Source organism: Scyliorhinus canicula, chromosome 11 (assembly GCF_902713615.1).
Source record: "Scyliorhinus canicula chromosome 11, sScyCan1.1, whole genome shotgun sequence".
NCBI lineage: Eukaryota > Metazoa > Chordata > Chondrichthyes > Carcharhiniformes > Scyliorhinidae > Scyliorhinus > Scyliorhinus canicula.
Window position 1 is genome coordinate 72,564,227 of NC_052156.1, and position 13,441 is coordinate 72,577,667.

The window sequence follows — 13,441 nt, forward strand, 5'->3', positions numbered from 1 at the left end:
CCCGTAGTTCCCACACAGCAGTGTTACGATCGACACCTCCGCCCCCCCCCCATCCTAAAGTATCTCCTCAACTGGTTCCACACCCTAAGCATTGACTGTACCACTGGAATCTCAGTGTATCTCCTCGGTGCCAGTGGAAGCGCCACCATTACCATGGCTCTCAGGTAGGACCCCCGACCGAACTCCTCCTCCATCCTAACCTCTCTCCTTCCCACGACCGCCTCACCTTCGCCGCATTCGCCGTTCAATAGTAGTGCAACAGATTTGGTAACGCCAACCCCCTTTCTGCCTCTGTAACAGGGCCATATTCATCAAAGGACCTTTCCTATCCAAATAAACTCAGAAATCGCTGCATCTAGTTTCCGAAAAAAAGGCCTTCAGAATGAGGGTTCTGGAACCTTGGCAGAATGTCCCATTTTTACCACCTGGACCCTCCCTGATAGTGTCAGGTGTAATGTATCCCATCTCCTAAAGACCTCCCTATGCCTCCAGGCACTTCTTGACTTTCGCCATCAATCCTTTCAGGGGTGCTACCGCTCCCTCGATGGCCTTCAACTGATCTTCCTGCATCTCCTTTCGCTGCTGGCGGAACTCCTCCCTAATGAACGCCATCAACTGCTCCACCTGGGGTTTTCCAACTTGTGACAACCCTTCCCCCTCCGACATCTTTCTAATTGCTGTTGCGCCACAGGTCTCCTCCAGTTCCTTGGCCAGGTCTTTAACCTTCTTCTGGCTGGTCTGCTAACCAGCAGACATGCCACTCCCAGTGGGGGGATGCATCCTTCACGCCTTCAGCAACAGCTTCTGTCAAAATTCCCCTGCATTCAGGTAAAAAGAGGTCAAATCAACGCCTTCGAGCCGGAGCTGCCCTATGGCGACCACTCACTCCATGGGTGCCATCAGAAGTCAAGTATATTCTTCCTTAGATAAGGAGACCAAAACTGTACACAATAATCCAGGTGCGGTCTTACCAAGGTTATGCAATTGCAGTAAGACATCTTTACGCCTGTGCTCAAATTTCCTTGTGATGAAGGCCTTCCTAGTTGCTTGTTGCACCCGCATGCTAGCTTTTAATGACTCACCAACAAGGACAGCCAGATCCTTTGGACAACACACTTCCTAACCTTTCACCGCTTAAGAAGTACTCAGCCTTTCTATTTTTTGTACGGAATGGATAACCTCTCACTTATTCACTAATATTCAATCTGTCATGTTCTTGCCATCGTTAATTTAGTCCGTCAGATATCACATTAGGCTCAATTTTTGATTGAATCCCAATTCATTTATATGCTCTTGCGTATAGCACATTAGGTCAATCAGGCAATAATGCCTGTGCCAAGCTGATTCCTACATCGGTTTAGGGCAAAACCAAATAAAGGGAAGCTTTCCCACAAATTGTCTTTTCCTTCTCCCGAAGGTTTTGACTCTCTCTGATATACAGTTCTACAGGTGCCACTTGACTCCTGTAATATTGCCAAGTGGTTATTATCCATGAATGAGGTTTAACAAGAGTATCGACTAAAGCAAACATCAAAGACAAAGGTAGCACCAGAGATCCCTATTACAGCAGGCTATTAAACCAGGGATAGCCCAGCTGGGACCAGCACAGAAGAGGGCTAAATTTGGGATTGTTGTTGTCTGAATGTATGTTATTCACAGGATTACTGAACACACATTTTAATCAGGACAGCCGCTGACCAAAGCATTTTTTAGCATCCAAAAGCACAGAAGTTAATGGAAAACAAGAAGAGGGATAAATGGAGAATAAAGAATAGTTGGAAGCTAAATATACTATATAGAGTAATGAAGTAGAAAACACATGTTGGCATACTGATCTCCTTGATGTAGTTTCTTCTTTCCCTACTTACGTAATTTAGGATTCTGCTGTTCACATGGTGGTGTGAAAGTCAGGATTTTCCACTCTATGCCTGGCAATGGTTCAGCTTCCTCCAGTGCCATCCAAGTGATTTCTTGCTCTTTCCCTGCAGCAGGCAGAAAACCCACTTTCTAGGAGCAATGAAACAATGATTATTAAATCTCACAATTCTACATGAAGTTACTGCTTTCTTAAATGTGCACCTTAAAAGTAGCCCGCTGGATATTAAAGTAACTATTCTCTGTCAAGTTCCAAAGTGATTGACACAACAACCCCATAAATGGGAGCGGGATTGCCGTCAGGGGGCAGTGGATTCCATTAATCTTGCAGCAATTTCTAAAGAAAAAACTGCACCCTAACAAACTGCACAGAAACTTGTAAGAATGCTGTGCAAAAGATCACGATTGTTTTATTTCCTGGCAATCTCCCTCACTTTATTTTTGAATAAACTTCCAGTAATAGTCATAATCCTCTTGATGAACCCACAGAATCACAGAAATGTTATGGCTCAGATGGTCGCCATTTTGACGATCGTGTCTGCAGCAGCTCTTCAAACAAGCATTATGACTTAAGTGACATTCCCCTGCAAATAGTCTAATGCCCTCTTGAATGCCTCGATTGAAGCTGTTATCACGGCACTTCCAGGCAATGCATTCCAGACCCGTTGGGTGAACAGCTTTTTCTCACATCACATTTGCTTCGTTTGCAACTCACTTTAAATTTGTGCCCTCTTGTTTGATCCTTTTATGAGCATGAAGTTTCTCACTGTCTACTCTGTTCGGCCATCAAATTATGAATCAGTAACACAACATATTGGCAGTCAATATCCATCTTATCAAAAATGTTGACACTGAACAGGGACACCTTGCATTGTACAAAGTGGACTATTATATTCATCCAAAGCGAACCCAAGGCAAAATTGTTGCATTAATTGTTGAAGAGTTGTGCTCAAGGTTTACGGAGTGTCATCCCTAGATCATTGCCCTTAATTTTCCCAAATTTCTATTTTTTGTTACATCTTCCACTAATTACTGATTACATATTATACACTTTTAAGCACTACAGAAATTCCGAACAGGTAGTGTGCTTTGCCAGATTTTGACCAGTGTTCATGTCTATGTCTTTCTTCCCTCCCCACAACTCACAGACATGTTTGTGAATAAGCTCTCACCTTCTTGCATTTATAATGGATTACAAAGCTTCAAGATTTACTCTGCAATCTACAGCCTTCTTACCAGACTCGGTGGGCAGTTAGGGGACGAGCATGTAACTACCATCAGATCTTGGTGAATAGCCAGCAAAGTCCAGCTCCCAGCACTTGAACCTATAATACAAACAGTTGTGGATGTCACCAGGCTTACCAGGTCATTATGATGCCAACGAAGAGATGGCATCTAAATTAACTGAAGCCAAAGTAGAAAACTAAATGCAGTCTAAGTAAAATACTAAAGTCGAAAATTTACCGGCGGTAAGTGATGTCACAATCCCTGTTGTAATATTTATTACGAGGAGATCCTGAGGAGAGCAGAGACAACGATTAGAACTTGCCGTTGGATTGGAAAACATGGCTCAGATCATTCAGCATGGTTAAAAGATGTCCATGAGACTTCCGGTGGCGACCATGAGGGAGTAGGTCACACATTTGGTGGCTCCTGCTCTGACTAGACATTCGGACCTTTCCCCCCTGACTTTGTTTGCGCTTTTAAGCGCTGGATTTGAAGAAATAGTGAACAAGTGTTTGGTGTATATATTGGTTTATGGAACAGAGAGTCCGAAGAGATCGACAGGGAAGAAACAAAAAGTCAGGGTCGAGCTGGGTGTTGGCTGCAGCAGCGTACAAGATGGCCGGTGTCCAGATCCCTGGGGCTTCGACCCAACCATCAACGGAGGAGCTGATGCAGGTCATCTGGGAAGGCTTCGCCAGACAGAAACAGGAATGTCTGGACCTGATTAAGGAAACGGTGGAGAGGATGGAGCTGAGGCTAGATGCCCAGGACAGGGCGATCCAGAAACTGGAGAAGGCGCTAGCTGAACAAGAGAAACGCCAGACGGCGGTGGAGATGGAGGTGGGAATGCTAAGGGACCGGCAAAAAAGGCTGCTGGAACAGGTAGAGGATTTGGAGAACAGGTCCCGTAGGCAGAACCTAAGGATTGTCGGTCTTCCGGAGGGGGCGGAGGGGGCTGATCCCGGGGAGTTTGTGATGAACATGTTCCAGAAGCTGCTGGGAGATGGGGCTTTCCCCCAACCGTCGGAGGTGGATCGGGCGTACAGAGTGCTGGCGAGGAAGCCACGGCAGGGAGACCCTCCTCGGGCGATGGTGGTCAGGTTCCATAGGTACTTGGATAAGCAGCATATTCTCCAATGGGCCAAACGCACGCGGAGCTGTAAGTGGGACAACAGCATTTTGCGGGTGTACCAAGATCTAAGCGTGCAGGTGGCCAAGAAGAGGGCAGGCTTTAATCAAGTCAAGTCGATCCTGTTCAAGAAGCAGGTTAAGTTCGGTCTGTATCGGCGCGACTTTGGGTTACGTATGAGGACCAACATCACTACCTTGAGTCGCCCGAGGACGCTATGGAGTTTGCCAGGAAGAAAGGACTGGTGCCAACTTGTGAACATTCTGCTCTAAGTTTGAGAAACTGTATTTCTTGTTCGTTTCAAATGCTGTTTGCACTCATTTATTCATTTGTTTGTTTTCGTTCCTGGCTTTTCTCTTCGCTAATTGTATTTTGTTAAGAAGGGGAAAGTAGTTAAAAAATTATTTGATTTCGGTGGGTTTTCTGTGTTGTGAGGGGGCTGGTGGTGGGGATTTTTGACTTAATATTATTTTGAGTGGTATTACTTTGATTTGTATTATGGCGAGAGTTTGGCTTTTTCTTTATACTGACGTTGGGTGGCGTCTTGTTTCTTAAACGGGGCGGCCGTCGGGGCTGGGTTGATGAGGGCGATGGTTTCGAGGGGCGGGCAGGTAGACAACAATAGGTGGGAGACATGCTGGCGCCGGAGCCGCGGGCCACTAGGCTAGCTGGGTGAGCTAGTCTGCGGGTGCGCAGTGGGGTGTGTATATACAATCAGATTAGGCATGGGGTTAGGTTACAGAGTGTTGTTGCTGCCGGGGGGGGGGGGGGGGGGGGGGGAGAGGGGGGTTGCTTGGCTGACGAGGGAGGGATTTGATTTCGATTTTAGAAGTGGAGAAGAGGTCGGGGATGGGTGCTGTCAGGAGGCGGGGCTAGAGGCCCCGGAGGGGGGGCGCGCTGCCCCCAAACTAGACTTGTTACGTGGAACGTTAGAGGGCTAAATGGGCCGGTGAAGAGGGCTAAAGTGTTCGCGCATCTTAGGGCTTTAAAGGCGGACGTGATAATGTTGCAGCAGACGCACCTGAAGGTAGAGGACCAGATCAGTTTGAGGAAGAGCTGGGTTAGTCAAGTATTACACTCAGGGCTAGACGCTAAGTCTAGGGGGAGTCGCAATTCTGGTAAACAAGCGGGTGCAGTTTGAGGTGGGGAATATTGTTTCGGATAGGGGAAGTCACTACGTTATGGTTAGCGGTAGGCTGGAAGGGAGGAAGGTGGTCTTGGTCAACATATATGCGCCAAACTGGGATGATGCGGATATTATAAAGAGGGTGCTGGGGAAGATACCAGACCTGGATTCCCACAAGCTGGTTATGGGAGGGGATTTCAATACAGTTATGGATCCAGGCTTGGATCAGTCGTGCTCAAAAACAGGCAGACTGTCAACAATGGGAAAAGAGCCGAGGGAGTTCATGGAGAAGATGGCGGGGGCTGATCCGTGGAGGTTTGGTAGGCCGACAGGGAAGGAGTTTTCCTTCTTATCGCACGTTCATAGGGTCTACTCCCGGATCAATTTTTTAATACTGAGTAGGGATCTACTGACAGGGGTGGTGGATGCGCAGTATTCGGCAATCAACATTTCCGACCATGCCCCGCATTTGGTTGAGCTTCAGGTGAGTGAAGAGAGCTTCCAGCACCCGCAGTGGAGGCTGGATGTGGAACTGCTGGCGGATGAAGGGGTGTGCTGGAGGGTGAGGAAGTGTACACAAAACTACCTGCAGGTCAATGATACGGGGGAAGTCTCAGCAGCGGTGGTGTCGGAGGCGCTCAAGGCAGTGGTGAGAGGGGAGCTGATTTCAATCCGGGCTCACAGGGACAAGACGGACAGGGCAGAAGCGGACCGACTATTAGCGGAGATTCTGCAGATTGACAGGAGGTATGCGGGGACCCTGAGTGCGCCGCTCTTGAGGGATGGAGGAGGCTGCAGGTGGAGTTTGGGGTGGTGTCCATGGGCAAGGCAGTAGAGCAGCTCAGAAAGGTGAGGGGTGCGATATATGAGCATGGAGAGAAAGCCAGCAGGATGCTGGCTCAGCAGCTCAGAAAGAGGGAGGCGGCTAGGGCAATAGGTAAAGTGGTGGATGGAGGCGATAACTTGGTAGGGGATGCGGTGGGTGTGAACAGAGCTTTCAAGGACTTTTATTGCAAACTTTATAGCTCAGAGACCCCTGTGGGGCCGGAGGGGATGAGGCGCTTCTTAGACGGCCTGACATTCCCAAAAGTGTGCAGGGAACTAGTAGAAGGGCTGGGCGCCCCGATCAGAGTTGAGGAGATATTAGACGGCTTAAAGGCCATGCAGTCAGGTAAGGCCCCGGGGCAGGATGGGCACCCGGTAGAATTTTTTAAAAGTTCTCCGGGATATTGGGGCCGCTGCTGGTCAAGGTTTTTAATGAGGCAAGGGACAGATGGGTGCTTCCCCAGATGATGCCGCAGGCTACCATCTCTTTGATTTTAAAACGGGACAAGAACCCGGAGTTGTGTGGGTCTTATAGGCCGATCTCCCTTCTTAACGTGGATGCCAAACTGCTGGCAAAGCTTTTGACCACTAGGATTGAGGATTGTGTGCCGAGCGTTATTAGGAAGGACCAAACAGGGTTCGTTAAAGGTAGGCAACTGGGGGCGAATAAAAGAAGGTGGCTATGGATGCGGAGAAGGCATTTGACCGGGTAGAGTGGGACTACTTATGGGAGGTGCTGGGACGGTTTGGATTTGGGGTGGGTTTCATCGACTGGGTCAGGCTGTTATATCAGGCCCCGGAGGCAAGTGTGAGGACAAACAGGACGACTTCTGACTATTTCAGACTATACCGTGGGACAAAACAGGGGTGCTCCCTCTCCCTACTGCTGTTTGTGCTAGCTATAGAGCCGCTGGCAATTGCTCGGAGGGCTTCAGGGGATTGGAAGGGGCTGGTTCTGGGAGGGGGGGGGGGGGTGGAGCATAGGGTTTCATTGTATGCAGATGACCTGCTTTTGTACGTTTCGTACCCGATGGCGGGGATGGACCGAATCATGGCGACCCTGGGGGTATTCGGACCGTTTTCGGGGTATAAATTGAATACGACAAAAAGTGAAATGTTTGTAGTCCGGGAGAGGGGCCAAGGGGACCAGCTGAGGGAGCTGCCATTCCGGCTAGTTTGGGACAGTTCCAGGTACCTGGGAATACACGTGGCGAGGGAATGGGGTTGACTACACAAGCTGAACCTGTCCCGGCTGGTAGATCAAATGCGAGGGGCGTTCCGGAGGTGGGATGTGCTCCCGCTGTCGTTAGCTGGGAGAGTTCAGACAGTTAAAATGACGGTCGTCCCAAGGTTCTTATTCATGTTCCAGTGTCTCCCTATTTTCATTCCACATTCCTTTTTTAAGAGGGTAAGCAAGGTCATTTTGGGCTTTGTATAGGTGGGCAAGTCCCCGCGAGTAAAGAGGGTGATGCTCGAGGGGAACCGGGGGGTGGGGGGAAGGGGTGCTTGCACTGCCGAATTTCAGCAACTATTATTGGGCGGCTAACATAGCCATGATAAGGAAGTGGTTGGTGATGGGGGTGGGGGTGGGGGGGCCGACTTGGGACCGGGTGGAGGCAGCCTCATGTAGGGGCACCAGTCTGGGGGCATTAGTGACGGCACCTCTGCCGTTCCTGCCGGCATGCTTCTCCACCAGTCCTGTAGTGGTGGTGGTCCTTCGGATCTGGGGACAGTGGAGGAAGAATGTGGGAGCAACGGGAGCATCGGTCTGGTCCCCAATATGTGACAACCATCGGTTTGCTCCGGGGAGGTTGGACGGGGGGGGGTATCGGATATGGCGGAGGGGGAAGATTGAGCGGATGGGAGATTTGTTCTTGGAAGGGAGCTTCCCTAGCTTGAGGAAGCTGGAGGACAAGTTTGGGTTGACGAGGGGGAATGAATTCCGGTATACTTTTTGCGCAGGCAGGTGCCATCTTTTCCACTCTTGCCACTAAGGGGTATCCAAGATAGGGTAGTGTCTAGAGGATGGGTGGGGGGAGGGAAGTGTCTCGGATATTTACAAGGAGCTCATGGGGGCGGAGGAAACGCAGACCGAGAAGCTGAGGCATAAATGGGAGGAGTTGGGAGGGGAGATTGAGGAAGGCCTGTGGGCGGACACGCTGGGCAGGATTTATGGGACTGCAACATGTGCCAGGCTCAGCCTGATTCAGTTTAAGGTCGTCCACCGGGCCCACATGACAGTGTCCCGGATGAGCAGATTCTTCGGTGTAGAGGATAGGTGTGTAAAGTGTCTGAGAGGACCGGCAGACCATGACCACATGTTTTGGGCGTGTTCAAAACTTAGGAGATACTGGCAGGGGTTCAAGGACGTTATGTTGAACATAATTATTGAACATAAGGGTGGCAATGGGTCCGGAAGTGGCGATTTTTTGGGGTTTTAGAGGCCCTGGAAGTCCGGGGGGAGAAAGAGGCCGACGTTTTGGCCTTTGCTTCCCTGGTAGCCCAGAGACGGATACTCCTAGCTTGGAGGGAGTCAAAGCCCCCAAGTCGGAAGCCTGGCTGTCAGACATGGCAAGTTTCCTGGGCTTGGAGAAAATCAAGTTCACCTTGAGAGGGTCGTTGTTAGGGTTCGCCCAGAGGTGGCAACCATTTATTAACTTCTTTGCGGAGAATTAATCGTCAGCGGGCGGGGAGGGGGAAAGTTAGGGGAATGTAGTATAGGGGGTCAATTAGGCAGATCTGGGTAGGACGGGTTAGGGCAATTGCACTGTGTACTTTGTTTATTGTACAGTCCTTTTCTTTTCACATTCTGTAATTTTACTGTTTACAATGCCAAAAAATACCTCATTAAAATTGCTTATCAAAAAAAAATGTCCATTGTGACAAAAGGCTCAAATACAAACAATTCCAATCTTTTTTTTAAATCAGCAAGTTAGGAATAAGAAAGTTAAATGGATTTATTTTTAGCATCAATTACTACGGAGATGTGGAATAAGTTACCCTGAAATCAGATTGTGTGGAACGGTACAATTAGATTCAAGAAATAACTTGATATATTTCTGGAGAGTGAAAGGATTGTCAGACATGATAGGAAAGTGTGATTGGTAGAATTGACCCTGAAAAATGATAGGCTTGCTCGATCTAGAGCATCTTTTTCTGTTAATTTTCAGGAACTCATTCCATTGGTTAATATAGCATTCCAGGATAACGTTTCATTGTGACCTAGTCTAAATAATTCAAACGCAAGCCCTTCAGTAAAATCTATTCTAAAAAGAAATTTGAGTTGGATAACCTCCCCATTAAGGTCACCACCTTCAACAAATCTCCATGAGTAGGTACAGAAACATGACCTGTCTGCACCCAGTGCTAATTTCATCACATCAAAGAATTTCATAGCAATTCTTATTTGTTCTCTACCTCTAGATTGCCAGTTGGCAAAGATCCATCAGGAATATTGCAAGAGGAACTTGCATAGACCCAGCAGCCTTGAGGACCATAGTTTACCCAGCCTAAACCCAACAGTACAGCATGTTTTTAAAAAGGCTGTACAAATATGAACTTGGTCAGATTACACATGAACGTAATGATTCTGATCACAAGTGCAGTTCTGACTCCAGTCTTATTTCTTTATGGGAGTACGAAAAACTTAAGATTATGGAAACCAGATGTTTTGTAAAAGTACCAAGCGACAGCCTAAAACTGGATACGTCCAGCTCAGAACTGGATCAGCATAAACCCAGTTCTGGGTTATATAGTGCCAAATGTAAATGAAAACTACCACATTAAATACCCTGATATTGCGATCATTCAGCAATGAGACTTGGTGATGATGATATTTGTATGTAAAACGAAAAGTGATCAGCAAGATCATTAACTGAGTGGAAATTTAATCTGCCGCTTGGACACAGCCAGTAGAGGTGGCACAATCAGAAAAAAGGCGCAAGAAGGCATCAAAGCTGTTGACAAATACTATCAGAGAAGAACTTCAGATAAGTTATGAATACAAGATTTGACAGTTGTGCTTTAAATTGTCCCTTTTAATTTATGGTAAAACAGGTTGTCTTGGAATGGGAATGGAAATCATGCTAAACTCTGACTGGAAACAGACTAATGTGATTCAGTTGTCATGGACACAGAGGCCCAGGTTGAAACTCATAGAAACTTGTAAGTGTCAGTTTACACACCTTGACACAAAAGGAGGGCAGCTGGTCCCTGCTGGACATATACTCGCACTCTTAGTCTCAGTCAGAAAGAGATGCCAAAAGAGAAAGACTGAAAACAGTGGCTCCTGTGCTAAGCAGAGGAAGGGACTATATCAACCACCAAGCAGAAGAATGGAGGGAATGCACTCTGTTTGAAGAGAGGGAACTTCTGGAGATTTTAAACGATCAAGGAATCACCAGAAGGTGCCGTGATGCTGGACGTCGGTTCGATTATACTCTTGAGTGAGGGAACTTTAGAAAGACTCTGAAAGGCTTGTCCTGGTGTGGCAGAGAGAAAATGATCTATTGGAAAGCTAAGAAGAATTTAGGACTTTAACGAGAAGGCCACAAATCTGCTGAAAGTGTTCCGTAACCTATAAATGCAGCATGGGATTGTCGGTTAATTTGTTAATGGGAAATGTACCTTTTTTTTTTACAGTTTAGCGTATTAGTTGCCCGCTAACTAATGTTTAGTCCATATTTATTTTAGTATGTTTGTTACAGTACAAGTCTTAAAACATAAAATCTTGTTGTGCAATGCCTTCTGTTGATCACAGGAATAATTAATATCTCTTTTTAAAAGTTATTGACCTGGGGACCACATAATGCGAGCGCTGGAGTGGCTGTTTTCGTGAGCTCCAGCTCTGCTCATCTATCCATTTCTATTTTTATCCTTGTGCACATCTCTTTATCGTTTCTTGGTCTGCATGGTTAGCGCAATGTGCCAAGAGCTGTTGGTCAGTGTTTCAGTCTTATTGAATGGAATTAAAAGTCTTTAATTCTCATTGGTTCGTTGCAGCCGGAGGGAGTTGGTTTAGGGGCTGGTTTAGCACATTGGGCTAAATAGCTGGCTTTGAAAGCAGACCAAGGCAGGCCAGCAGTGCGGGATCAATTCCCGTTCCAGACTCCCCAAACAGGCGCCAGAATGTGGTGACTAGGGGCTTTTCACAGTAACTTCATTTGAAGCCTACTTGTGACAATAAGCGATTTACATTTTTTTCATTTTAGTTGGGGTGGGGCCCTGTCTTTGGTGGCACAGCTACTTTTAGGAGGATTACCATCCTGACGCTAGTGTTCACCGGTGGATGATGTCTTCCAGCAATGAAGTGAATCCGTCTGAATGGTTTGATTTCGTGATGGGGGATGTCTCTGGTGAGATGGTGGAGAGATTCCTGGCCAAGTTTTAGAACTGTCTGTTATGTTATGGGAAACTCAATCTGGAGGCAGGACAGCTCAAATTCGATGGAGCACATGTAATCCTGTCTTCAAAGCCTCGGGTTGGCGTGGCTTTCCAACCTTTGGTTCTGTGTGGTCCTTGTTCCTGGTATCGGTCAGGAGGGGTGGGAACTGCCTGAACTGGCCCAGCTGCAACCCACTGCAGGAGCCTAGGTTGCTGATTGACTGGGCCCGGTCAAGTCGGCAGGCTGGAAGGAACACAGCTCATGTTCCGATCATTAAAATGTTTAGAAAATCCTGAAAGGCCCTTATAGATCCTGCTTTATTCTTGATATCGACTTTCTTTGTGCCCCAGTGGAGTGATGACAACCTCACTTCTCACTTGTGATCCTGGATTTTGCTCCTTGATAATCATGATGTTGTCGGTTGATGTTGTTATTTTATCTGCTTGCAGGGAAATGAATTCTTTGGGGGTGATGTCTTGCACCATCAATTATCCCAAATTAATAAGTGTAACATGTTAAGCTGGATATTGTATGAGAGACTTGTGCACAGTTTCTTTATCCTTTTGTATCCTTGGGGGGAGGATGAGCAGAACCAAAGGAGGGTGAGGGGTGGAGGGTGTGGGTGGTAAGGTTAGTTTTGACCTTGCTATGTTCAAGGAAAGTCCCTCTAGTCAGATCTAATCCTTTTCTTTTGGCTGCACTCCAGTCATTTTCGGGCCCAGGCAGGACTGTGTTTTATCCTGTTGTGGACTGGGATTTGTCAAGCTTCCCTTCAGGGTAAAGTCAGTCAATTATCCTAAATTGGGTATCCCTCTTTGACTGCTGTTCTCCTGTCAGAACCTTTGTGGTGGGGTCGGTCTCAGTATCATCTATTTTTGGTGGTAGGTGGTGTGCCTGGTGGGGTGGTCCATCTCGGGTGGGATTATTTAGGTGCCATTTTTTGCACAGAACAGAACTGGACAGACCTAGGCTTATTGGGGCCGGCGGGGGGGGGGGGGGGGGGGGAATAATGGGAATATTGGTAGTCCAAGGGGCTGGTTCATGTCTTCATTCTTGTGGCAGCGCCGGGCTAGGCCAGGCCCGGTAATTATTCTGTTGCTCATCGGGCACCGTTCCTCCTTTGTGGGAGCTGTGGGGGGTCCTGTGGTGGGTGATCCACATTTGGAGAGACGTTGAGATGGGGTAAATCTGAAGGTAGGTCCCAGTCTTTATACTTGGTTAATTCCGCCTGAGAATTAGGTGGGCCCATATGGCGGTTGGTTGGCCGTCTTTGTTTTTCCTTAATATGGTGGATCCGGAGGGTTAGTTCTGACAGTCCTAGCTCTTTTTCTTCCTCATTTTTCTTTTGACCTGGCGAGACGTGTTAAGAGTGTTTCCCATATAATTCTTCGTTTTGATGCCTTTGCGGTATAGTGATGGGTAGTGTTGGGAGGTGGGCCTTAGTGGCATGGACAAGCAGATAGTGATTTTTGTTGGCTTTTGAGTGACCAATCCTTTCCTTGGTTTTGTGGTCTGGGTGGGATCCTGCAGTTCAGGGGGTGGGGGCTGCTGGCCAGCACCCCCCCCCCCACAGTTTGCGGCCACTCTAACGCAGTTCATGTCCGACTAGGCTATTTTCCTCTTGGGTCTTGACCCCAAGGTTGCCTCTTCCCCTATCGGGGCTGTTGGTAGTTCGACAATCTGTTTTGTCCTTGGTCCTGGGGCTGGGAAATGGGGATGTGAGGGTTCGATTCTTCACTCTCGGCTCTTGTTCTTGCTCTCTTTTTGCTTTGTCTGTTGGAGACCATGGATTGTTAACTGGGTCTGGTTGCGCCCGGTCCTCTTCTTAAATTTGTCTTTGTATTTTGCGATCTCAAATGTGCGAGTGGGCGTCTGT

The 13,441-nt window shown here is 47.7% G+C and overlaps 1 protein-coding gene across 2 annotated transcripts in view; it reads right to left on the minus strand.

Annotated features, from left to right (window-relative positions):
* The window catches only part of apeh (acylaminoacyl-peptide hydrolase), a 147,501-nt gene that overhangs the window by 50,269 nt on the left and 83,791 nt on the right, over window positions 1–13,441 (minus strand). For both annotated transcript variants that reach the window (XM_038810725.1, XM_038810724.1), the window contains exons 13-15: window positions 3,340–3,391; window positions 3,112–3,200; window positions 1,869–2,007 (exon numbers count right to left, since the gene is read on the minus strand). In XM_038810725.1, coding sequence (XP_038666653.1) covers window positions 1,869–2,007; window positions 3,112–3,200; window positions 3,340–3,391 — 280 coding nt within the window. The remainder of the gene's footprint in view (window positions 1–1,868; window positions 2,008–3,111; window positions 3,201–3,339; window positions 3,392–13,441) is intronic.